At 47.0% G+C, this 23,300-nt stretch overlaps 1 protein-coding gene across 2 annotated transcripts; it reads right to left on the bottom strand.

Annotated features, from left to right (window-relative positions):
• Window positions 1-890: 890 nt before the first annotated feature.
• On the bottom strand, window positions 891-23,192 carry SFXN2 (sideroflexin 2). 2 transcript variants are annotated; one of them, XM_049855596.1, is made up of 13 exons: window positions 23,033-23,192; window positions 17,028-17,181; window positions 13,353-13,537; window positions 13,015-13,185; window positions 11,784-11,882; window positions 11,200-11,275; window positions 10,635-10,720; window positions 9,289-9,349; window positions 8,841-8,907; window positions 8,168-8,217; window positions 7,772-7,821; window positions 5,867-5,914; window positions 891-5,026 (listed from the first exon to the last, which is right to left on the bottom strand). In XM_049855596.1, the coding sequence occupies exons 3-13, from the start codon at window positions 13,511-13,513 to the stop codon at window positions 4,927-4,929; spliced, it is 969 nt and encodes a 322-aa protein (XP_049711553.1). In that variant the 5' UTR covers window positions 13,514-13,537; window positions 17,028-17,181; window positions 23,033-23,192; the 3' UTR covers window positions 891-4,926. The 2 variants fall into 2 exon arrangements, with proteins under 2 accessions (XP_049711553.1, XP_049711554.1); XM_049855597.1 differs by lacking the exon at window positions 5,867-5,914.
• Between the last annotated feature and the right edge of the window lie 108 nt (window positions 23,193-23,300).

Here is a 23,300-nt window from a genome sequence, read left to right as displayed (position 1 = left end):
AGCTCAGAGGAAGTTGTTCTTGGCTTACCCAGTGGCAGAGTGGGGAAAGGTAAGAAAACAATTTTGCCCCAGCTTATGAATGTCCATAGTTCTGCCTCCATCTTGAACCAGCTTTCTCAAGTACTGCAAAAGATGGCAGGTATTTTGGTAATGTCAAATTTCTTAGTAATTCATTCATCCCACAAGTCAAGTTTCCTAGGGGAGAAGTGGAAAAGGCTGACCCTCGGTCTAAGTACAGGTTCCTTATGAGCACAATTAAGTGTTCTGAAATTCCCATTCTTCTTGATGTTATTCATAATTTGTTATGATCCACACAGTCAAATGCTTTTGCATAGTCAATAAAACACAGGTAAACATTTTTCTGGTATTCTCTGCTTTCAGTCATGATCCATCTGACATCAGCAATGATATCCCTGGTTCCACATCCTCTACTGAATCTGGCTTGAATTTCTGGCAGTTCCCTGTCTATACACTGCTGAAAACGCTTTTGAATGATCTTCAGCAGAATTTCTACTTGTGTATGATATTAAGGATATTCTTCAATAATTTCCACATACTGTTGGATAACCTTTCTTTGGAATGGGTACAAATATGGATCTCTTCCAGTCGGTTGGCCAGGTAGCTGTCTTCCAAATTTCTTGGCACAGAATCAAAGAAATGGAAAATTAAAAGTGTTGACATGGATGTGGAGAAATTGATACATTGCTGGTGGGAATACAAAATGATGCAGCCACTGAGGAAAACAGTTTAGTGGTTCCTCAAAAATTAAACACAGAATTACCGTATGATCTAGCAATTCCATCCTAGGTATATACCCAACAATTTGAAAGCAGGGACTCAGATAGATATTTATACACTAATGTTTATTGCAACATAATTCACAATAGCCAAAACATGGGAACAACTCAAGCGTCAAACACCAAATGAACGGATAAGCAAAATGGGGTGTATACATACTATTCAGTTTTAAAAAAAAGAACGAAGTTCTAATACATGCTACAACATGGATGAACCTTAAAAACATTATGCGAAGCGAAATAAGCCAGACACAAAAAGCATAAATATTGTATGATCCCACTTATATGAAATATCTAGACTAGGCACATTCATGGAGACAGAAAGTAGGTTAAGGTTATTAGGCACCGGGTAGGAAAGTTGAGAACTGATTGTTTATGGGTACAGAGTTTCTACTTGGAGTGATGAAGAATTTTGGTAATGGTTGCCCAACATTGTGAATGTACTTCATATCACTGAACTGGAAACTCAAAAATGGTTAAAATGGCAAATTTTATGTTTTGTATTTTTTACCACAACAAAAATAAATAAATAAAAGAGCTACAATCTGTGAAGAGAGGAAGAATGCCAGGAGACTCGAGGAGCTGGGAAAGAAAGGGAAGGGTATAGAGTTTTGAAAGAGTATCAATGGGGAATTGCTCCTGAGCTCTGGCTAGCTCTGGTAATGTTCTTCCTATGTGACTTTGGAAACGGACAGAAACTGGAGCCTGGGTCTCCCATCCTAAGGCAGCAAGCTCAAAGACTGACTTTTCTGCTTAGACACCAGTTAAAATCAAATTGCACATACTACAACATGAATGAACCTTGAAAACATCATGCTAAGTAGAAGGCAGTCATTCGAGCAGAACAAGGGGATACTGCGTGATTTAAAATCAGAAAAAGTGTACATCAGGGTTGTATCCTTTCACCATGCTTATTCAATTTGTATGCTGAGCAAATAATCCGAGAAACTGAGCTATATGAAGAACAGGGCATCAGGATTGGAGGAAGACTAATTAATAACCCATGATATGCAGAGGACACAACCTTACTCGATGTAAGTGTAGAGGATTTGAAGCACTTACTGATGAAGATCAAAGACTACAGCCTTCAGTAGGTACTGCCCCTCAATATAATGAAAACAAAAATCCTCACAACTGGGCCAATAAGCAACATCATGATGGAGAAAATATTCAAGTTGTCAAGGATTTCATTTTACTTGGATCCATAATCAACACCCACGGAAGCAGCAGTCAAGAATCAAATGACATATTGCACTGGGCAAGTCTGCCACAAAAGACAACTTCAAAGTGTCAAAAAGCAAAGATGTCACTTTAAGGACTAAGATGTGCTTGGCCCAAGCCATGGTATTTTTGTCACATATGCTATGAAAACTGGACAACAAAAAAGAAAGATCGAAGAATTGATGCCTTTGAATTATGATGTTGGTGAAGAATATTGACTATACCATGGATTGCCAGAAGGAACAAATATGTCTTCGAAGAAGTACAGCCAGGATGCCCATTAGAAGGGAGGATGGCAAGACTTCGTCTCAAGTACTTTCGACACGTTATTGGGAGGGACTAATCCCTGGAGAAAGATACCATGCTTGGCAAAGTAGAGGGTTAGTGAAAAAGAGGAAGACCCTCAGAGATGGACTAACACAGTGGCTGCAACTATGGGCTCAAACATACCTACTATTGTGAGGATGGCACAGGATCGGGCAATGTTTCATTCTGTTGTACACAGGATCACTGTGAATTGGAACTGACTTGACAGCACCTAACAAGTAGAAGCCAGAGACAGAAGGCCACATACTGTTTGATTCTATTTATAAGAACTGTCCAGAATAGACAAGTCCATAAAGACAGAAAGAATAATATTTGTGAGTGGCTTAGGGGAGGTGGCAATGGGGAGTAACTGCTAATGGATACAGGGTTTCTTTTTGGGGTGATGAAAATGTTCTGGAATTAGACAGTGGTGATGGTTGCACAATTTTGTGAATATACTAAAAACCATGGAATTGTACACTTGAAAAGCGTGAATTTTATGGTATGGGGATTACACACCAATTTTTTAAAAATAGGGGAAAAAATCCAATTGCAGCCAGTACCTCGGCCTCAGGTGTCCCTGGATGGTTAATGGTTAACACCCTTGGCTGCTAACAGAAAGGTTAGAGAGGTTCAAGCCCACCCAGAGGTGCCTCAGAAGAAAGGCCTAATGATCTACTTTCGAAAAATCTGGCATTTAAAACCCTTTGGAAGACAGTTACTCTCTCACACACATGGGGTTACCAGGAGTTGGAATCAACATTATACCTTGGCCTCAGGGAGGAGGTCCTTTCCCTCTAAAGGAATGGCCCTCATTGTGTGGTTCCCAGACCTATAGAACCAGCATCACTAGGAAATTATTAGAAATGCAAATTCTCAGGCCCTGCCCCAGAGCTACAGAATCGGAAACTCTGGGGTTGGGTTGAAAACATCAAAAACCCACAGTCTGTTTTAACAAGTCCTCCAGGTGATTCTTGAAGCCCTGCAGTGGTTAAGAGCTCAGGTCCCAACCAAAAGGTAGGCAGTTAGAATCCACCAGCCACTCCTTTGAAGCCCTACGGGGCAGTTCTACCCTGTCCTCTAGGGTCCCTATGAGTCAGAATCGACTTGAGGGCAACGAGTTTAGTATTTTCCAGGTGGTTCTGATGCTTGTTCTTAAGAACCTCTGTTCTAAGGCAGGGGAAACTTTCTGTAAAGAGCCAGATAATTTTTTAGGCTTCACATGACACATACATAAAGTCTCTGTCACATATTCTTCATTTTTTTTTTCCTTTTTATAACCCTTTAAAAATGGAAAAAATATTCTTAGCACACAAAAACAGGTGGTGTGCCATCAAGTTGATTCAGATTCATAGCGACAGGCTTCCCATATAGTTGTGTACCCTCCATGCCAAGGCCAAAGTTGAAGGCAGGTGGCTTTATTAGTTTGCAGACAGTTCATTGTACTCTTTAAAGAAATTTATTCAGTTCACAGTGACATCCTTTCAAGAGAGTCAGCAAATTCTACCAGACAAAATTCATAAACACATTAACCCCAGGTAAGCCACAGCACTCCCTGAGGAGCTAGAGAAATCGCCTAGGGAAGCCAAGCTGGGGACGGGAAGTGGCTTTGCTTTGCTGTGTGCACTTTAAGGCTCTTTGGTTCTGGTTGATTTCCTCTTGGAGGTGTCCAAAGGAAACTTCCCTTTCCCATTCAGCACACGCTAGTCTTGCTTTGGTGTCTAACCCACTGGGCTGAAGAAGGGAGGCAGCCAGGAAATTATACTCATTAAAATGTGAGGTTAATGCCTATGTATATGCTGTTCATTCACAGTTAGTGGATTTATCTTTTAAAACAGAGGTATGAGGCCCTGGGAGGAAGAAAACTTCCAGAATCAGAGAGACGATCCCAAGAATAGATTTGGACATGATTTCAGGACAAGAGAACAAAGTCTGTGTCAATAGGTAGGGACTGAAATACTGTGAAACTCCGCTGCCCAGCACAATGGCCTTTTTTTACTGCCTGAGAAACTCAAGTTTAACAGCACTCCCAAAGAAGCTTTCAGACCAGGGCAATGGGGAGGAGAGTAGAGAAGGGTGGAGATGAGAAGTCAAGGTGACAGGCTTCTTTTCCCCACCTCTTCCTGAGTGAGGTTAGAATTGCATGGGTAAAAGGCACCACTGCTTAGGAGAGGAGGAAAAGTAAGACAAGGGACGACACTAGGGGTTTCTCTGGGTTCCAGGGGCCTTTCCTCAAACTTGGTTGGAACCCAGAATCCCTACGGTTTCCTAATTCCCCTAAATGGTTAGCTTGAGTATCTCTCCCAGGCACCAGCATCTTCTCCTTAAGAAGACCCCAGTTCCTAGTCTCCGAGGAATGGGAGTTGGAAGTAGGGGGTAGATACAAGGCTTTGATCTTTGGCCCCCTTGTTCACTTTCATCCCCTGGAATCTGATAAAACAGGTACCGGGGCTGGAGGCATGAGGCCTCTTCCCACCCACCCCAAATCCACCCTGATCCTCAGGAATTATAGGCAAAGAGGAATGAGGGTCCAGGTGTGCACGGCAGCTAAGGAGGAGTTGGTGAATTTGGATGTAGGCTGGTCCTTGCTGGGGCGGGGCATTTAGAGGCCCTTATTGAAGTAGACATAAGGCACAAGTTCTCCATGCTTGGCCCTGATGGTGTCTTGGAGCTTAGGTTCCAGATAGGAAACTGGCAATTCACTGAAAAGAAAGGAGAGGGTTATGAACATGCCACCTGGGGGCCAGCAGCAAATCATCCTCAAATAAAGTCCAACCCAAACACCACCTCTAAGAAGCCCTTCCTGATTTTTCCAGTCAGAACTCTTAATGACCTCTGTATACCACAATATGTTGCTTTTACCTCCACTCAGGCCAACTTCATTCCCCCCGGCGCTAAAGTTCTTTGTTTAAACTTCTATCTTCTCCACATGCATATGTGTTCTTACAACAAGCACAATGCTTTATACACAATGTTAGCACACGAGTACTGAACTAAGAGTACTGAGGACGAGAGACTGGCATCTTCCCTGTATACAATCCAGCCATACCTGGTCCCCTGCAGCCAGCTCCCCGACCCCAAGGTCTGATGCGTCCTTTCCCTTTCCCATCAACCCCCTGATCCCTCCTCCCCATCCAAGATACCTGAGAAAAGGAGAGGTTCAAGCAGTCTACCTTCTAGTCAGAATAAGGACCTATCCCCTTGTTCAATTTTAAAGACCAGACTCAGCCTAAGGAGACCTACCTAGTAATCCAGCCAGCAGGGAAAGTTCTTATTCCCTCACCTTCTCTCCAAGGAGCCCTTGCTCAACTGGGAGGGGGCAGCCTCAACCCTCCTCCTGGTTTCTCCTGCCCTTTGAACATCTGTTTTGGTTTACCATGTCCTTGGGGTAAACGGGTCCAGAGTTTAAGCCCATGGGCACCTGTCCTTGGACAAGTGCTGCCCTTCTTGCCCCCTCCTTCCCTCCTTCAGGACAGCAGGCAGATCAGGGGGGTGGTGGCAGTGTGTTCAGTAAAACAAAGTGAGTAATGAAAAGCAGATACCATGTCTGTGGGAAGAGCCCACATGCCACTGGTACCATGAAGATAAGGCTGCAAGAAAGGAGAAACCAAAGTATTAGGGGGACCTCTTCCCACAGGCCTGCCCACACCCAGCTCTGAGCTCCCCAAAGGAAGGGGTATGCCCATTCACCCAGCCTGCCTTCCCAGCTGGCCCCATAGCTGGCCCCACAGCTCATCTCATCTCCCTTCAACCCTTCTCCTGCTCCCTGGGTGCCAGGATACTCATTCTGGCCCAGGGAGAAAATCAGCCTCCGAAGTCCAAGCAGATGAAGGTAACAATGAAGTTACTACGGACGCAAGCAAGCAGCAGTCCTAGAGACCACAAGCACGTACTGATGTGTAGGGAAGAAGTGATGGGCATGGATCCCAAGGTCCTGCTCCTTTATTCACTGGAACAAAATCAATCCAAACCAGTTGTCATGGAGCCCATTCTGACACCTAGGCTGTTACAGCACAGGAAAGGTCAAGTGTTTCTCAAACGTCTTCGCATACAAATAACTTGAGGAGCTTGTTAAAATGCGGGCACTGACTCAGTACATCTGGGAATGAATGAAGAGTCTTCATTTCTAAGTTCTCAGATGACGCTGATGACGCTGGTCCAGGACCATGTTTTAAGAAGCAAGGTCTTACAAAGTTTGAGACTCTAACAGACCTGGCTTTGCATCTCAGCTTTGCCACTTCCTAGCTGTGTGACAGCAAGCTACCTCTGAGCCTGCAGATGGAGGCAGCATGGCCTACCTGGCCATGTTACCATGAAGATTAAGTGATATAACACATATAGAGGACCCAGCCCATGGTAACTACTCAATTGGCAGAAGATAGTATAGCATAATGTTAAGACAGCTAAGGATCAAATTCAGCTCCAGCAATTACAGTTATATACACTCGGGCAAGTTTCTTAAACTCTCTGAGCCTCAGTTTCTTCTTTTATAAAAGGGGACGATAACGGTATATATGGAGTCCCCGGGTGGTACAAAATGTGCTTGGCTGCTAATCAAAAGGTTGGAGGTTCAAGTCCATCCAGAGGAGCCTCAGAAGGCAGACTTGGCATCTACTTCTAAAAATCAGCCCTCGAAAACCTGTGGAGCACAGTTCTACTCTGCCATACGTGGGGTCAGCATGAGTCGGAATCAACTCAACGGCAACTGGTTTTAATAGTATATATACCTCTGAAAAACAAAAAAACCCAAACCCATTGCTGTCGAGTTGATTATGACTCACAGTGACCCTACAGGACAGAGCAGAACTGTCCCCAACAGGTTTCCAAGGAGCAGCTGGTGGATTCAAACTGCCAACCTTTTGGTTAACACCCCAGCTCTTAACCACTGTGCCACCAGAGCTCCATATACAATTCTAGGGTGAGAGAATTAGATGAAGTTACAGATGTGAAGCATTAGCACTGAGGGAGCACACAGAAAATATTCAATAAGTGTTCATTGTTATTGTTGCTGTCATTAGCCCCGTACATAGCCTTGCAAAGCGTGTCTGAGGCTAGGACATGTCCAGCCAATGGGCAGGCACCTAAGAATGCTGCCATAACTTCCCTCCCTCGAGGCTGGGACACCTGACAGCCCCACCAAAGCTGTGCCTCGTCGTTCTCGTCTCTGCTCTAAAACTGCTCCAGACTAAAGGTCAGATGCGAGGCCCTAGGATGGGGGGCACCCAAACACCCCACTTTCCATACTGACATGTGTATAGAGTCTTGCCCAGACTCATGCCCTCAAAAAAGATGAGGCAAGAGCCCGCCAGATGGACCTGCTATCCTAAGCTCAGCCACCTTTAAAGTCAGGGAAAGCAGCATGTGTTCTCCAACATGGGCTCCAGAAGTAAACAGATCTCGGGTTCCCCAGCCACCTCAGAGCCCAAACCATCAAGCAGGATACTCACAAGCACCCACACAGCATGACCTGCAACGGGGCATGTAGGACCTTGACTTTCTGCACAAAAACAAACAGAAGAGAGACCCATATGGGACGTATATACCTTAATGTGAACCCCACACCTCCCCTGCCACCAATCAGCCAGCCAGCAAGAGGAGCCCACAGGCATGGAACTCCTGGTCCTGTGGAAGGTGAGGAGAAGGGGACTCCTCCTGCTTGCCTTGCTGTCTGCAGACAAGGTGAGGAAACCCACCATGATGTCTAAAGCAGACGGTCAGGGGAACGGGTATGGATTCCACTTGAGTGAGATGAAAGGGTGCCAGCTAGAGGTCAGGAGCCCCCAGGCACAGGTGTGGCTGGGGGACTCTGGGCAGGAAAGATGACAAAAGAAAACACCACTCACCTTCATGAACTGCAGCTTCTCTAGTTGTTCCATGAGGACTGGCAGCAAGACTGGAAGAGACCAGAGGAGAAGCTGGGGGGAGGGCAGTAAGCCTCCCCCTAGAGTCCTTTTGAAGTCAGACCAGGGGCTGAGTGACCACTCCTTCCAGGAACGCTTTCCATTTGGAAGAACACTGCATGGGTATGGCCACCCCAGCCCCACTCTCCAAGGCCCAACAGGTCGATGCTTCCCAAACTTCTCAGTCTGCACTCCTGTAACCACAGTAGGTCATGCACCTCTAGGCCCAAAGCATCCTTCTCAAGACTGGAAATATCTCTGAAGGCTCCAGCGAACATGTTTTGTATTCTCCTCGTAACATAACTCCAGGAAGCTCCACCAGGGAATTTTTTTTCTCTACCACTGTTTCCCTAGCACCGAGCACTGTGTTTAGCACATAGCAAGTGCTTGATAAATATTTGTTAATGGATATAACTTTCTCCCCTAAATCTCTGATTAACTGATGTTCCAGGAACTACAGTGTGGTTCTCCTGTGGCTTTCAGCACTCAAGCAAACCAGTTTGGGAAGCATGGCTGCAGAAGCTGGGGTCCCACCTCCCACGAAAAAGCTGAGTGTGGCTAAGGCCTCTATCCTGTTCTCCAGGGCCCCAAGGATGGGAGGGCTTCCCCGTCTTACTCATGCCAGGGGCTGCCATGGTGATCCGAGAAATAACCACTTGGGTGATGCCTATGGCTGCAGCTCTCTGGCGACAAAAAAGAGTAAGTTGTTAGGAAAGGTCTTATCCAATGTACAGGGGGCTACACTGGAGGACTAGGTGAGGGTCATGGCCAAATCTGAGCTGGTTAAGGGAAAGGGATGGACCTGCCAGGGGCTGAGTGACCTCACCCAACCCTCTCCCACCCAGCTGGACTTCTATGGCTTCAGGATCAGAAATGATAGAGAAAGGAGATGGGAGGCCTGTTCTGAACAGAGAAACATAGGAAAATCGAAGGGGAATGAGGATGGAGTCAGGAAGAAGCCTTCTCCATCCCATTTGGAGCCCAGGCCTGCTCTGACCACGAAGGAGATGGAAGTATACGAGAGTGAAGTCCCTCCTCCCGCTCCAAGGAAGGCCTCCACTTACCCGGGAATGACCAAACTCATTTTGATTCCTGTCCTTCACGCAGATGCCCTGGATGAGTTCCCTAAACACAGACAGGAGTTGCTGGATGTGGGAGAGGGGTGCTGAAAGCCTGCCAGTCATGTGACACACAGGAGACCAAGACCAGGACACTAGAGATCTAGGAAGCCACCTCCCGCAGCCTGGTCCTTTGACCTTCCTTCTGCACTCCACTGAACAGTATCTCAGAAGTGACCAAGGGCAATGGCCAAGAGGTCCTGGGCCTGGACTTCCTAGGCTGAATCCTGGAACCGCAGTGTGTGTGATCTTGTGCAAATTAACTAACCCCTCTAAAGCTTCAGTTTTCCTCATCCGAAAAATGGGGATAATCATGGCACCTACTTCACAGGACTTGATGAAGCTTCTATAAGATAGTGCCTCCAAAGAGTCTAGCCCTGCACCTGACACAGAGTGACCACTCCACAGAGAGTAGCTATTGTGGCTATTATTCTCAAGCCAGTTCTTGATAGCACACAACCCAGGACCAGGTAGATGGCTGGGACTCATTCAATCGTTGGGAAAGTTCAACTGGATGGGGGAAGAGAAGAGGGGAGGAGCAGTATGTATGCATGACAATCGATCCATCGTGGTAGTAGTGCTCTTTCAACAAAGGCTACTGGGATACATTTCCATTTGCTAGTAGTCCCAAGAAAATGGGGCCTGCAGATACTGCTGCTGCTGCCCGCAATAATGACAATGGTGCTAACACTTGTGTAGAATGTGTTATGTTTCAGGCATTGTTTTGAGTGCTTTCTGTATGTCATTAAATCCTCCTAACAGAGGGACACCTATGCTTTCTCTCATCAAGAAACAAAAAGTGTGAGACACAACAGAGTTTCTCCTTTTACCTTTCCCGCTGAAAATCTCAGGGCTGGGTGCCTAGAAAACATCGACCTAATGGTACCCCTCTGCCTTCTTTCATAGCTTCTTGGTTCTGTTCTGTCTTTAGACACCTGGCTCTGTTATATTTCAGTCTGTAAGCCACCCCCAAGGCTTTGGACGTAGGCAGCGTTCACAACTTACATAACACATTTTAAGTTGCAAGGACTTGCTCTGGTACAAAACCCCTAGGTTCACCCTATTTTCCCCACCCAGGAAGGGACTCCCACAACACTCACCACAAAGACTAAACCTAAGTCACCCCCCACTCCCAGGTGGGTAGGAGCAATCCTCAGGGACCCTTCAGAGGCTCAGCCCACAGCCCTTCCCACCCCTACCTCAGCCCCAAGAAGCCACCCACTGCCTTGATTCCTTGCCCTTTCCTGGGTAACCTGTGGTTTGTAGAGAGAAAAAGCGATTCCTGTACTCACTGCTGTCTCATCATAGGGATGTTGACACAGTTAGCTGCTGCCACAGCGGCAAAGGGCACCCAGCGGCCCACGAGAGGTGGAGCTCTCTGTTGGGGGAAGAGAGCAATGGGAGTTGTCAGGCTCATTGGGAGATGAGGATGGCGAGGATTTAAAGTCTATAAAATTAGAACCCTGGTTGTGCAGTGGTTAAGCACTTAGCTGCTAACTGAACCCACCAGCTGCTATGTGGGAGAAAGATGTGGTAGTTTGCTTCCATAAAAATTACAGCCTTGGTGACCCTATGCGGCAGTTCTACTCTGTCCTATAGGATCACTATGAGTTAGAACTGACTCAAGGGCAATGGATTTTCAGGTACTGCCACACACCCAGACACCAAATCTGGGAACCCCAAAGTCCCTCAAAGGCCTCAGAAGGACCAACCTGGGACAGCCCTGCTGTATTTCCCACTACTTGTCTGGACCCTGGCCGTGCCAATTCATTCAGCCTACAGAAATGGCTGTTTTCCTCAGGGCGTTGCTGCCCCCTGGTGGCCACTCTTGCCCACAGTAGCGCCACAACACAATACCTTTGTCAACATGTTCATGCCCACAGCAGTGGCCACGGCAGTGGTTGTGGCTGTGAAGTAGGAAAGGGCCATCTGCCTAGTGGAAAGAGAAAGATGCTTTTGGCGGAGGGAGGGGAGTCCTAATGGCTGAGTGCAAGACCATGGGCTTCAGTGAGAAATTCTGGAAATGAGGCTTCAGGCCTGAAAACCTCATGTGATCAGTCCCCAGCCTCATCAAAACCTTTGCACTTTGCTGTGTCCTTATCTGGAGAATCCTTACTCTTCAGAACTTAGCTGAAATGCTACCTCTACCAAAAGGACTTCCATGACCAGCCTATCTACCTGGACCACCCTCCTAACCCTCCTGGCTGTTCTCTATCTTGTCACCCTGTTTATCTCCTTAATGGCACCAAGCACAATCTGGGATCATTGTGCTTGTTTTCTTTTTAGACCTTAGACTCTATGAGAACAGAGGCCACACCTCTCTGACTCAACAGTGGACCCCCAGCACCTAGAACCATGCCTGGCACATAATATACACTCAAGACATGAACAAATGAGCGAATGGATGAGTGAATGAATGAACACATTTAGAAATGGTCTACCTGACTGACGTGGGGGAAGCCGCATTCCTGTTGGTGTAGTTGACTAAGGCATTGAAGGACTGGTTCACCCACTGCCAGAAGACCACCGCTGGCATCGTCCTACCAGTAAGAGAGGCCAAGACAGGCAGAGAGGAAGAGGAGAATGGAGGGAAGCTTTGGTGTACACCAGCCAAGCCATGTCATCTACAGCTCCCCAAACTGTTCCCATGCTGTTTTATGCACCTGGGTTTTCACTCAGGCTGTGTGGAATACCCTCCCCCTTCTCCCGTACCTGACAAAATCCTGCTAAGAAATCACTTCCTCCTTGGAACCTTCCCCATCCTTCCTCTGCCCCTCCTAGAGAGGGTTAGCCATTTTATGCTCCCTGCTCTGACAAGCCCATGTTCTTCCCCCAACCTACCACTTACCACACCCTATTGTAACTGTTTACTTCTTTGTCACCTCAGCAAAACTGGGAGCTTCTTCAGGGGAGGGATGAAATCTACATTCCTAACACCTGGCACAAGGCTTGGCTCTATAAGGGCAGACTGAATAAATGGTGAACGGTCTGGGGGAGAAAAGGGGAGAGGTATACATCCAGCAGCTAAACAAAGTTTATTCTCTCCCCAACCAAACTGAAAGAAAGGTTCTTCCTATTTTTATTTTGATGTTGCATTATAAAAATACATTCATTGTTGAGTAAGTACTTTTAAAAGAGGGAATTTGAATAGCTTATCAATTGAGAGTCCTAGAGAGGTTTGCCTGGGTTAAAATTCAGGCACCAGTATTTTCTGGCTGTGTGAACTTGGACAAGTAACTTCTCTAGAACCTCAGTTTTTTCATTTATATTGGGGACGATAACAATACCTACTTAAGGGGCTGTTGAAAGGGTTAACTGAGTTAAAACCTGCAAAGAATTTAGCACAGTGCTTAGTATCTGGTAAGTGATAAATAAAACCAACCAGTTGCCATCAAGTCAGTTTCGACTCATGGCAATCCCATACGTGTCAGAGCAGAACTGTGCTTCATAGGGTTTTCAGTGGTTGATTCAGTGATTGTCAGGCCTTTCTCTAAGGTGCTTCTGGATGCACTCGAACTGTCAGCCGTTCAGTGAGCAGCCGAGCATGTTAACTCTTTGCACCAGGGATTCCAAGCAATCAGCAAAGAAGCTATTATTATTATTATCAGAATATGGCTCCCTTCCTACATGTCCAGGCATCTGCACCTGCCACTGCCCTGCTCCGGGGCCCACCTGTAGAACTGGAGCATGAAGCCTGTGATGATCATGCCCCCAGGGACCTGGAAGGACATCCGCCCAATGATGTTCATCTTCTCCCCGGTGTCGGGGTGGAAGGCTGAGTCGTACAGCTTCTTGGCATATAGCAGCTGCTCTACTTGGGTTCCTGGGGGCACAGCCCCCATCCTGCCACCAAGGACAAGGAAGATGACAGCCAGCCTACAGGCAGGATTTCCACCCAGCCCTACTGATGCCACCCAGCTCCCAGTCATCCTGCTCTCATTGCTACCCCATCCCTGAGGTCTTTCCTCCCTGGAGGCCCCAACAATCCAGTGCCCACCCCAACCACTCACCTGCTCTTCTCCACCATCATCTTGGCCCAGTCCAGCTCCCGCTCTGGCACCAGGACTGTTCGGGGGTCCGTGATACTGAAAAAGTGCTTAACCCGCCCCAGGAAAGTGCATTGGTCCCAACGGGGAGCATCGATGTTAAAGCCAGACAGGTCAGCCTCCATCTTGCTAAGACACAAAACTGTGGACTTAAGGGACAGAGGAAGAATGAGGATTGTCCCCAAATTCACCGCCTGCCTTGGAGGCCCTGAGTACCTCCCACAGTGGTAGACTGCCCACATTCACCAGGCACCAGGCATCACCTGACTCTCTGGGGAGGGCCCAGGTTGAGAAATCAGGCCCAAACCTGTGTTTCCTGAGTGCCTGCTGGTGGCCAGCCTGTGCTTGGTCACGCTGTGGGGGAGACAGGAAAAAAGAACAGCACAGCCCCTGCCCTTGGGTAACTCAGAGCCTGATTGGGAAACAGTATGTAATATGTGCAGTGACAATAAGTACAGTAGGAGATGAGAGGAAGCAGAGATGGGTGGGGGCCGAAGTCAGCAAGGGGGCTTCCCAGAAGAAGGGGAATGTGAGCTAGGCCCTGAAAACTAGAATCGATTTATCTGGAGGAGGTAGAAGGCATAGGGTCAAAGGACGTGCAGATAAAGGTGGAAGTGAACACGGCACGATCACTGTCAGCACTGCAGCAAGTGCGTGTGTGTCTTAGTTATCTAGTGCCGCTCTAACAAAGATCAAAGTGGGTAGCTTTACCAAACAAAAATTTATTTTCTCACAGTTCAGGGGGCTAGAAGTCCAAATTCAAGGTACTGGCTCTAAGGAAAAGATTTCTCTCTCTGTTGGCTCTCAGGGAAGGTCCTTGTCTCTTTTCAGCTGCCATTCCTCAGGGATCTGCATGTGGCATGGCTCCTATCATCCCCCATCTCCACTTGCTCCTCTGTCCTAATCTGTACTTTTTATCTCAAAGGTAATTGGCTTAAAGCACACACTGATATGGCCTCTTAACATAACCCCAAATGGGATTATAACCACAGGTATAGGGCTTAGGATTTACAACACGTATTTTGGGGGGACACGATTCAAGCTGTAAGAGTGTGTGAGTGAGATCTCAGGCCATGGCATGAGTGAGGCACAGCGCCTGCCCTCAGGAGTTAGACTGAGAGAAAGACAGGAAAACAGCAGATGGACACAGTGCTGCTCACAGACACCACAAGCAGCGGGAAGCCAGAGAAGAGGGAATCGAAAACTGGGCATCTTCCAGCTTACCTGGCACTGCTGTCCCGGGGTCATTATTAATAGCACCCCTTTTCACCCTCAAAAGTGTCATAATTTGGAGGGCAAATTATATGGTGACTTTATCTAAAATGGATTAGGCATTCTGAACATACTTTGTGAGAACAAGAAATAAGGAATCATAAAAATTTGCTAGATAAAAGAGAGGTATTTCAGGCAAAAAGAAGAGCAAGTGTGGAAACCACGCAGTGCACATGGGGGCCTGATGACAATGATGAGAACAGCTAACACCTATTGAGTTCTCACTATATGCCACTTTGCTTAGTGCTGCACATGCATCTCCTTAATTCTTCACAATAAGCATGCGATGCAGATACTTTAATTTAACCCCATTTTATGGATGAAAAATCTGAGGTACAGATAAGGTAAGTAACTTTACCAAGTCACACAAGCATTAGCCAGTGGCAGAGCCAGGATTTTAATTCAGCCTGACTCACTTCAGAGCTCTTACCTATAAGTGGGCTCTGGAATCCAGGCCTAGAAAAGCTAAGGCTTTAAAATATTTGCCTGACAATTTCAGGAAACCATTAAAGGATTTTAAGAAGGGGAGTGGCAAGGTCAGATTTGCGGTTTAGAAGGAACACTGTAGGCATGAGAATAAATAGGATGGTTAGGACCTCACGGGATGCAGAGAGACCAGCTGGAAGGGAACCCCAATCATCTAGGCAACAAATAGGGGCTCAAATGAACACAGATGCACCAGAACAGAGAGGGGGTGCCCAGAATGAGAACCTTTTAAAAAAGCAGGATTGAGGATAGGAGGAATGGTGTATCAGTCAGGGTTCAACCAGAGAAGCAGAGAGATACAGATATAAGTATATAGATACATTGTTGTTAAGCACTGTCAAGTCAACTTTGACTCACAGCGACCCCATGTGTTACTGGGTAGGTCCTCTTTTAAAGAGCTTCCACCTGATTAAGTCAGGCCCACCCAGGATAAACTCCCTTTTGGTTAACTCAAAGCCAACCAGTTAGAGACTTTAGTTACATCTGTAAAATTCCTTCACAGCAAGCTTCAAAGGTCAGCGGAGCAGGGGCTGGGGTCTGGGGAACATGGTTTGAGGGGACTTCTAAGTCAATGGGCAAAACAATTCTATTATGAAAACATTCTGCATCCCACTTTGAAATGTGGCGTCTGGGGTCCTAAATGCCAACAAGCGGCCATCTAAGATACATCAATTGGTCTCAACCCACCTGGAGCAAAGGCAAAGGAAGAATACCAAGGTCACACGACAACTAAGAACCCAAGAGACAGAAAGGGTCACATGAACCAGAGACCTACATTATCCTGAGACCAGAAGAACTAGTTGGTGCCCGGCCACAATCGATGTCTGCCCTGTTAGGGAGCACAACAGACAACTCCTGAGGGAGCAGGAGACCAATGGGATACAGACCCCAAATTCTCATAAAAAGACCATACTTAATGGTATGACTGCGACTAGAGGAATCCCGGAGGCAATGCTCCCCAGACCTTCTGATGGCACAGGACAGGAACCATCCCCGAAGACAACTCATCAGGCATGAAAAGGACTGGTCAGCAGCGGGGAGAGAGATGCTGATGAAGAGTGAGCTAATTAAATCAGGTGGACACTGGAGAGTGTGTTGGCAACTCTTGACTGGAGGGGGGATGGGAAGACAGAGAGAGAGGGAAGACAGCAAAATTGGCACGAAACGAAAGACTGAAAGGGCTGACTCAATAGGGGGAGAGCAAGTGGGAGAAGGGAGTAAGATGTATGTAAACTTACATGTGACAGACTGATTGGAATGGTAAATGTTCACTTGAAGCTTAATAAAAATTAATTAAAAAAAAAAAATTCCTTCACAGCAACACCTAGATAGTGTTTGAACGAACAAACAGGAGAAGGTGTGTGTATGCCACAAAATGGCTGCTGCTATCCCCATAGCCCACTCTATCCAGAAACATACCTGAGAGGGAATCCTGAGGAGTTTTATTCAGCCTAGCCAAGCTAGCTAATTACAAACATTTAGAACACTACCTGGGGCTTCTGACTTTGGCAACAATGTGTTGAGATAGAGAATACAGAAAAATAGGTTTTAACGGGAAAACCTATTTCCACATGTTGAGTTTCAAGTGGCATGGGACTTTCTTAAATGCAATAGGCTGCCTCCTGTCTCAAGTTCTTTGCAAATGCTGTTCCCTGGTCAGAATGCTATTCCCTCCCCCTTTCCACTAAATAACACCTCTTCAACCTTCAGATTTTCGCTTAAACCTCATTTCCTCAGAAGTCCTTCTCTGAAGCACCGCTCCCACCTCCTCTGCTACTAGGTCAGGGGCCCTGCTATGAGCCCTCTAGGCTGTGTATTTTTTGTTCAGAGCTATGACAATTTGTCATTATACTCTGTGGCTTTATCTTGATGAATGCTTACCTCCCCCACTAGGTCAAAAGCTCCTCCAAGTCAGGGCTGTGTTCGTCTTGCTCACCACTGTAGCCCTGGTGCCTAGCACAGTGCCTGCCTGAGGAAGGCATTCAAGTATTCACTGAATGAGAGGTCCATTTAGTCGGCATTTGGATATTCAGGTCTGAAAGAAAGCAGAGGGCAGAGAGGTCTGGGCTAGAAGTAAAAAAATTGAGTTAGCTGCACTGAGGTAGTTTAGGATTAAGTTTTCCAGTGAGAGGACACAGAGTGGGAAGAAAAGACAGCTGAGGACAAACCCTGAAAAAGCACATTTAAGAAGCAAGCTAAAAAAAGAAAGTCCCCCAAAAGATAAGAACAACCACAGAGGTAGAAGAAGGGGTAGCCAACACGTGGAAAAAAGAAACTGTGGTGGTCAATTTTAAATTTTTTGCTAGACTGGGAGAAACTTCAGCTAGCTGATGTGCTGGGGGTAAGTCATTTCCAAAGAGGAAGGAGGGAGCCAGGTGAGGAGTGGCCCAGCATGAGATAATCACAGCACCCCTACCTGGCCCTGAGACCACTAAGGAGAAGCCAGACACAAGCTTCCAGTATCCAAACTCTGAGTTCCCCTCTCCTATCCACTCATGAAGCCCTGGGCTCTGCCCTCTAGGACAGGCTGACTCAGCCTCCTGCAGGCTAGTTGAAAGACCAAAATCACTTCACTTAGTCCCAACTGAACCCAGAGTGGGAAAAGGGGGAAGACTCATTTTCCCTGACTCTGCTGTTGTGTGATTCTGACTTACAGCAACCCTACTGGACAGAGTAGACCTGCCCCATTGGGTTTCCTAGGCTATAACCTTTACAGAAGCAGATGGCCCGGTCTTTTCGCCCACAGAGCAGCTGGTGGGTTTGAACGGCCAACCTATCGGTTAGCAGCGAAGTGCTTAACCACTGTGCCACCAGGGCGTCTTCCCTCACTCTGTGAAGCTAAAAGCAGTCAGCTTGGCTCACAGGTCACACTGCCTCGGCTTACAGAGGTCCAGGCTCCTACCTGCTAGAGACAGTGGGCTGAGCAAAATGCCACACCTCCCTCTCAACACACACACACCCAAACCATCCTTCTCTGCCATCTCTCCCCACCCTCCAGCTCAACGTTGGAAAGTCCTCTGCCTTTCATCATGGAACCACTTCTACCACTAAGGGTAATCATTTGTTAAATTATGCGAGAAGTTTTGCCTTCACTACAGAGGTCAGAATGGGAGGACCCCAGCTCCTGTCTTACATGGAACATAATGCAAAAAGGAAAAAAAATCTAAATTCTCTGTCTGGAACATTTCCCCCACCCCCACTGGCCCCCAACCCTCTTCAGGATGGATTACCCTTCATCCTGCTGTCTTAAACATGACTTCTTCAGGGCAAACTCAAGTCCTTCTATTACACTCCCGCAGCACCGGGGACTTCTCCATGGCAACGCTAGGGGTTTTTGCAATGATCACTTTCTTGTTATTTACAGTTGTCTGTTTAAAGTCCGCCTCCTCTGATAGAATGTGTAACTCATAAGCATGGGGACCATGTCTTTGCTGTTCGCTGCTATATCCCTCATCTGCCCTCGAGAAGTATCTACTGCCTGTCTGAAACGCATTCCAACTTATACATTGGGAATGTCACTTCTTTTAAGTCAAACTCAGAACCTACCTTGGCTACAGAATTAAGAGCAGACTTTCTTTCACAAAGTTGCAAATTGTCTGCCCCAGCTGTACTGAACCATGTGTGCTGTTGTTATGGCTGCCAAATTGATTTTGACTCATAGCAACTCCATGTAACAGAATAGAACTGCCCCATTGGGTTTTTCTTTCACCAGGTCTTTCTCTCACAAAGCCGCTGGGTGGGCGTCTTAGTTAACTAGTGCTGCTACAACAGAAATACCACAAGTGGATGGCTTTAACAAAAAGAAATTTATTCTCTCACAGTCTAGGAGGCTAGAAGTCCAAATTCAGGGCTCCATCTCCGAGGGAAGGCTTTCTCTCTCTGTCAGTTCTGGCGGAAGGTCCTTGTCATCAATATTCCCCAGACTAGGAGCTTCTCAGAGAAGGGACCCCAGGTCCAAAGGATGCGCTGCTCCTGGCACTTATTTGTTGGTGGTAGTGAGGTCCCCCTGTCTCTCTGTTACCTTCTGTCTTTTATATCTCAAAAGAGATTGACTTAAGACACAACCTAATCTTATAGATTGAGTCTTGCCTCAATAACACAACTGCCTCATTAACACCATAAAGGTAGAATTTACAACACACGGGAAAATCACATCAGATGACAAAATGGTGGACAATCACATAATACTAGCAATCATGGCCTAGCCAAACTGACACATATTTTCTGAGGACACAATTCAATCCATGTCCAAAAAACCAAAACCAAACCCGTGGCCATCGAGTTGATTCCAACTCATACCAACCCTATAGGACAGAGTAGAACTTCCCCATACAGTTTCCACAGAGCACCTGGTGGATTCAAACTGCAGACCTTTTAGTTAGCAGCCGTAGCTCTTAACCACTATGCCACCAGGGTTTCCTCAATCCATGACAGTGGGTTCGAACCCCCAACCTTTCCGTTAGCAGCCAAGCCCTTAACAGTTGTGCCCTCAGGGCTCCTTGAACCACAGGTAGTCTCTAACTTTTCTTCCACTGTTACTCTCCCTCCTCCTGCACAACCACAGCTAGTCTCACTAAGAAGGTCACCATCATGTCCAGGACGGCCCCACTTCTAAAGCAATGTGGTTCTCACTACTGGGAACAAGGGGGAGATAGAAATCAAACAGATGATTGGCCAATACCTCCTCTTCCTTCTAGGATCAGAGAATGTCATAGCTCAAAGACATTAGGGACCCTGGACCAACCCCCTCAGTTCACAGAAGGGAAAACTGAAGCGTAGAAATGTTCACATCCATTCAACAGCATGGTTAGTGTTTGTGGCACACGTGCCCTGCACTAAAGACTTGTGGCAGGTATAAAGAGGAACAAATCTAGTCCTCAAAGATCTGATGATAGCTAGGACCCTACTTTCCCAAGGTCATAAGGCTTGGCTTAGGGTCACCTAGACAGTTTCTCTTCCCACTAACCCATTACCAAATTTACTGCCGTTGAGTCAATTCCGACTCATGCCGTTCCTATAGGACAGAGATGAACTGCCCCATAGCATTTCCAAGGCTGTAAATCTTTACAAAAGCAGACTGCCTCATCTTTCTCCCACGGAATGGCTGATGCATTCAAACCGCCAACCTTTTGATTAGCAGCCAAGCGCTTAATCATTGCGCCACGACGACTCCTTCTCTTTCTACTACAGCCTACTTATTTTCTCCTAAGGGGGGAAAAAAAGGAGAAGAGAAAAGGAAAAGGGAAATAACCTACTACTTCAGCTGAAGTAATGCTCATCCTTGCCATGGTGACTTGTTTTTCTCTGGCAAACAGTATCACAGCTCAGAGAAAAGGCTTCCAAACCCCTCTGGGGTATTCGCCTAAGAGGCAGAAAAGTGCAGATAATTTTCTCTACCCAAGAATTCCCTGTTTGGAGTCCCAGGTAAGGTGAAAAACAAAACATTCTTGCTCGCAACCAAAGACTTAAAAAAGTTCACACACAGACCACTGAGATAGGTGAGGGTTGATGTCAAGGCTGGCTAGAACAAGATGGAAAATGAGACTAATAATTAAACAAGTTGGCCCAGGTGTATCCCTACGTACGCTCATGTATGCCCATATTATTCCAAGGCAACTGTGACACTGGACACAGACACAACCCAGAAAGAGAAATTTGCCTTACTTATTTCACAAAAGAGCCACCAAGCTAGAAATAGGTAGATTACACGTGGGTAGAGATGGTTGTTGACATATGCTATCCAGTCAATTCCAACACACAGTGACCCTACAGGACAGAGAAGAACTACCCCCGTAGGGTTTCCTAGGGTATAATTCCTATGGGGGAGGAGATTACCAGGTCTTTTCTCCCTTGGAGCCACTGGTGGTTTCGAACTGTTGACCTTTCAGTTAGCAGCTGAGCTCTGAACCATTGTGCCACCAGGGCTCCTTGTAGAGGCGGTACACACTCTGAGTTAACCATTCATCTTGCACCTCTTTAGTCAAGGTTCTGAACTGTTTTCTCTCCAAGATTCTGAAGCAGGTATGCAAGCAGCCCAAACCCACTGCCGTTGAGTCAGCAGATGTTTAAAAATTGGCTGAATGTACAAATAAAAAAAAAAACTAGTGCCATAAAAAAAAAGGACAATTCAGGGAAAAATTTGCCTTCATTCCAATGATCTTGGATAGGCTCGAAAGCCTGCTGATAGGAACAGGGGCAGAACCTAAAAACCTAGGTGAAACTAAGGCTTCAAACCTGTTCAGTCACAGCCAACGAAGTGAAACGGAAACAGACCCCAATTTTTACAATTTGGATGATCTGGAATGATAACAGAAATGGAAAAAATTACGGCTGGAAGCCCTGGAACGGGAGACTTGGAAGAGGCACGGTGAGCCGCTTTCAAGAGCCCGATGAGTGAGATTAGATTATTGGCAAGACTGTGGAGAGGACACACATTCAAAGCTGCGTGGTAGGCCACCATCTCTGAGCGGAGCACCACTGTTTGCAACTCTGCTCAAAATCCTACCAGGAAACAATTTGTTACTACACAACGTGTATGCTGCCCTTTGTTTTCTAAGAGGGAGATCAGGTTTCTAGTAGCATTTTGATCCATAATTCTTCCCATTCCGGTTGTCATTCTGGCTCAAATTTTTAAAAATTCAGGTCTGTTCCAGTTTCCCTTCCCGGGTCATGACTGAAGCGGGAAGAAATGGTTCAAAGCCCTGGAGGAAACGATAGTAATAGCTAATCCCTATATATATATATATATATATATATATATATATATATATACATATATACATATATATACATATATACATATATATATATAGCTCTTCCTGTGTGTGACATTTTTCTATGTACTTGACATATAATAATTCATATAATCCTCAAAGAACCGTACCCATACCCAGTGCCGTCGAGTCGATTCCAACTCATAGCGACCCTATAGGACAGAGTAGAACTGCCCCACAGAGTTTCCAAGGAGCGCCTGGCCGATTCGACCTTCCGACCCTTTGGTTAGCAGCCATAGCACTTAACAAACAACCGTGAAAAAAACCGTAGGCGGTAGGTAATATGCTCCCATGCATCTGCAAAGTTCCAGGTCCATCCATCAGCGCCCAGGCTTTACCAGTTCTTAAAAAGTCTGGTTTACACTACAGATATAAATCACTCTGTTCCTCCTACTTGGAGCACTCTGTCAAGAGTGGGACAGAACTCGGTTCGAGTCTCATTCTATCGCTTAAAATAACCAACTTCCAGGGTGACTGTGAGAATGAAATGAAATCGTGTATGAAAAGCATGTCACTAGAAAGCAAATTTTGTCCATTGCTGTATCTCCAGCGTCTACAACAGGGCCTGGCATGTGTGTCAACTCTTCTATGGGCCTCTGCATGGGAAAGGGGTGGAAGCACTTCCCCACCCACCCAGAACGCCCTAGCTCTTCTTTAGCTCCAAGTCCAGGCCCATTTGTGCCTTTTCCAGGAGTGCAGATGGTGTACGACCGGTTCGACATAGCAAAACCCAGCCAATCGCAAAACGCCTTTCACCCCTGCTGTCAACTCAGAGCAGAGCAAGTCCCAGATTGGTCTTTGCCCTGAGACAAGCTGCCTCTTCGCCTCTCACCACCCGGATCCCTCATCCCAGACCCTTACAAAGGGTGTGGAGGTGGGCACACAGCTCAAAACGCCCCGGCCCCTTGGCCTAGCCCACGAAGGCCCTGGGGACCTGCGGGGAGAGCCCGAGGCCACTCCTCGCGCCACGTGGCTTCTGCAGGTGGAAGTCTAGCGTCCAGCCCGCGCTGCAGCCCCACCTGGGCAGAGTAAGGACAGAAATCCAAACTCCCTCCCGGGACGTGGGGACTGAAAGTAGACGTGGCAAGCGGCTCTCTCCCCAATGGTCCTTACCTGGTCCCGGGAGGAGTGCCCTGAGACAACTGCTACCAGATGCAGCACGCTTGGGGAGCCCGGTCTGGGCCCCGCCCCTCGCCCCGCCCCCAAGCGGGGCTCGGCGGGCGCCAACCACGTGGGCTGGTTTGCACCATCTCCAGGTCCCTGCAAGCCCGTAGCCGCCTCCAGCCGCTCTAACAGCACGCCTGCGCGATGGGCGGCCCCTGGCGCGCTTGCGCACTTTGGAGAAAGCGGAGCTGGACCCGCCTCTGTACCTCTGCTTCCC

This window comes from Elephas maximus, chromosome 16 (assembly GCF_024166365.1).
Source record: "Elephas maximus indicus isolate mEleMax1 chromosome 16, mEleMax1 primary haplotype, whole genome shotgun sequence".
NCBI classification, from domain to species: Eukaryota; Metazoa; Chordata; class Mammalia; order Proboscidea; family Elephantidae; genus Elephas; species Elephas maximus.
Note: the sequence above shows the minus strand (reverse complement) of the source record. Positions and strands in the feature narration are given on the sequence as shown.

Coding starts and splice junctions, on each gene's coding strand:
- SFXN2 (XM_049855596.1), bottom strand. CDS start 13,513: ATGGAGGCTGACCTGTCTGGCTTTAACATCGATGCTCCCCGTTGGGAC. Junction 13,186..13,352: donor ATGATGGTGGAGAAGAGCAG/GTGAGTGGTTGG, acceptor CCTTGGTGGCAG/GATGGGGGCTGTGCCCCCAG. Junction 10,721..11,199: donor GCATGAACATGTTGACAAAG/GTATTGTGTTGT, acceptor TTCCCCCAACAG/AGAGCTCCACCTCTCGTGGG.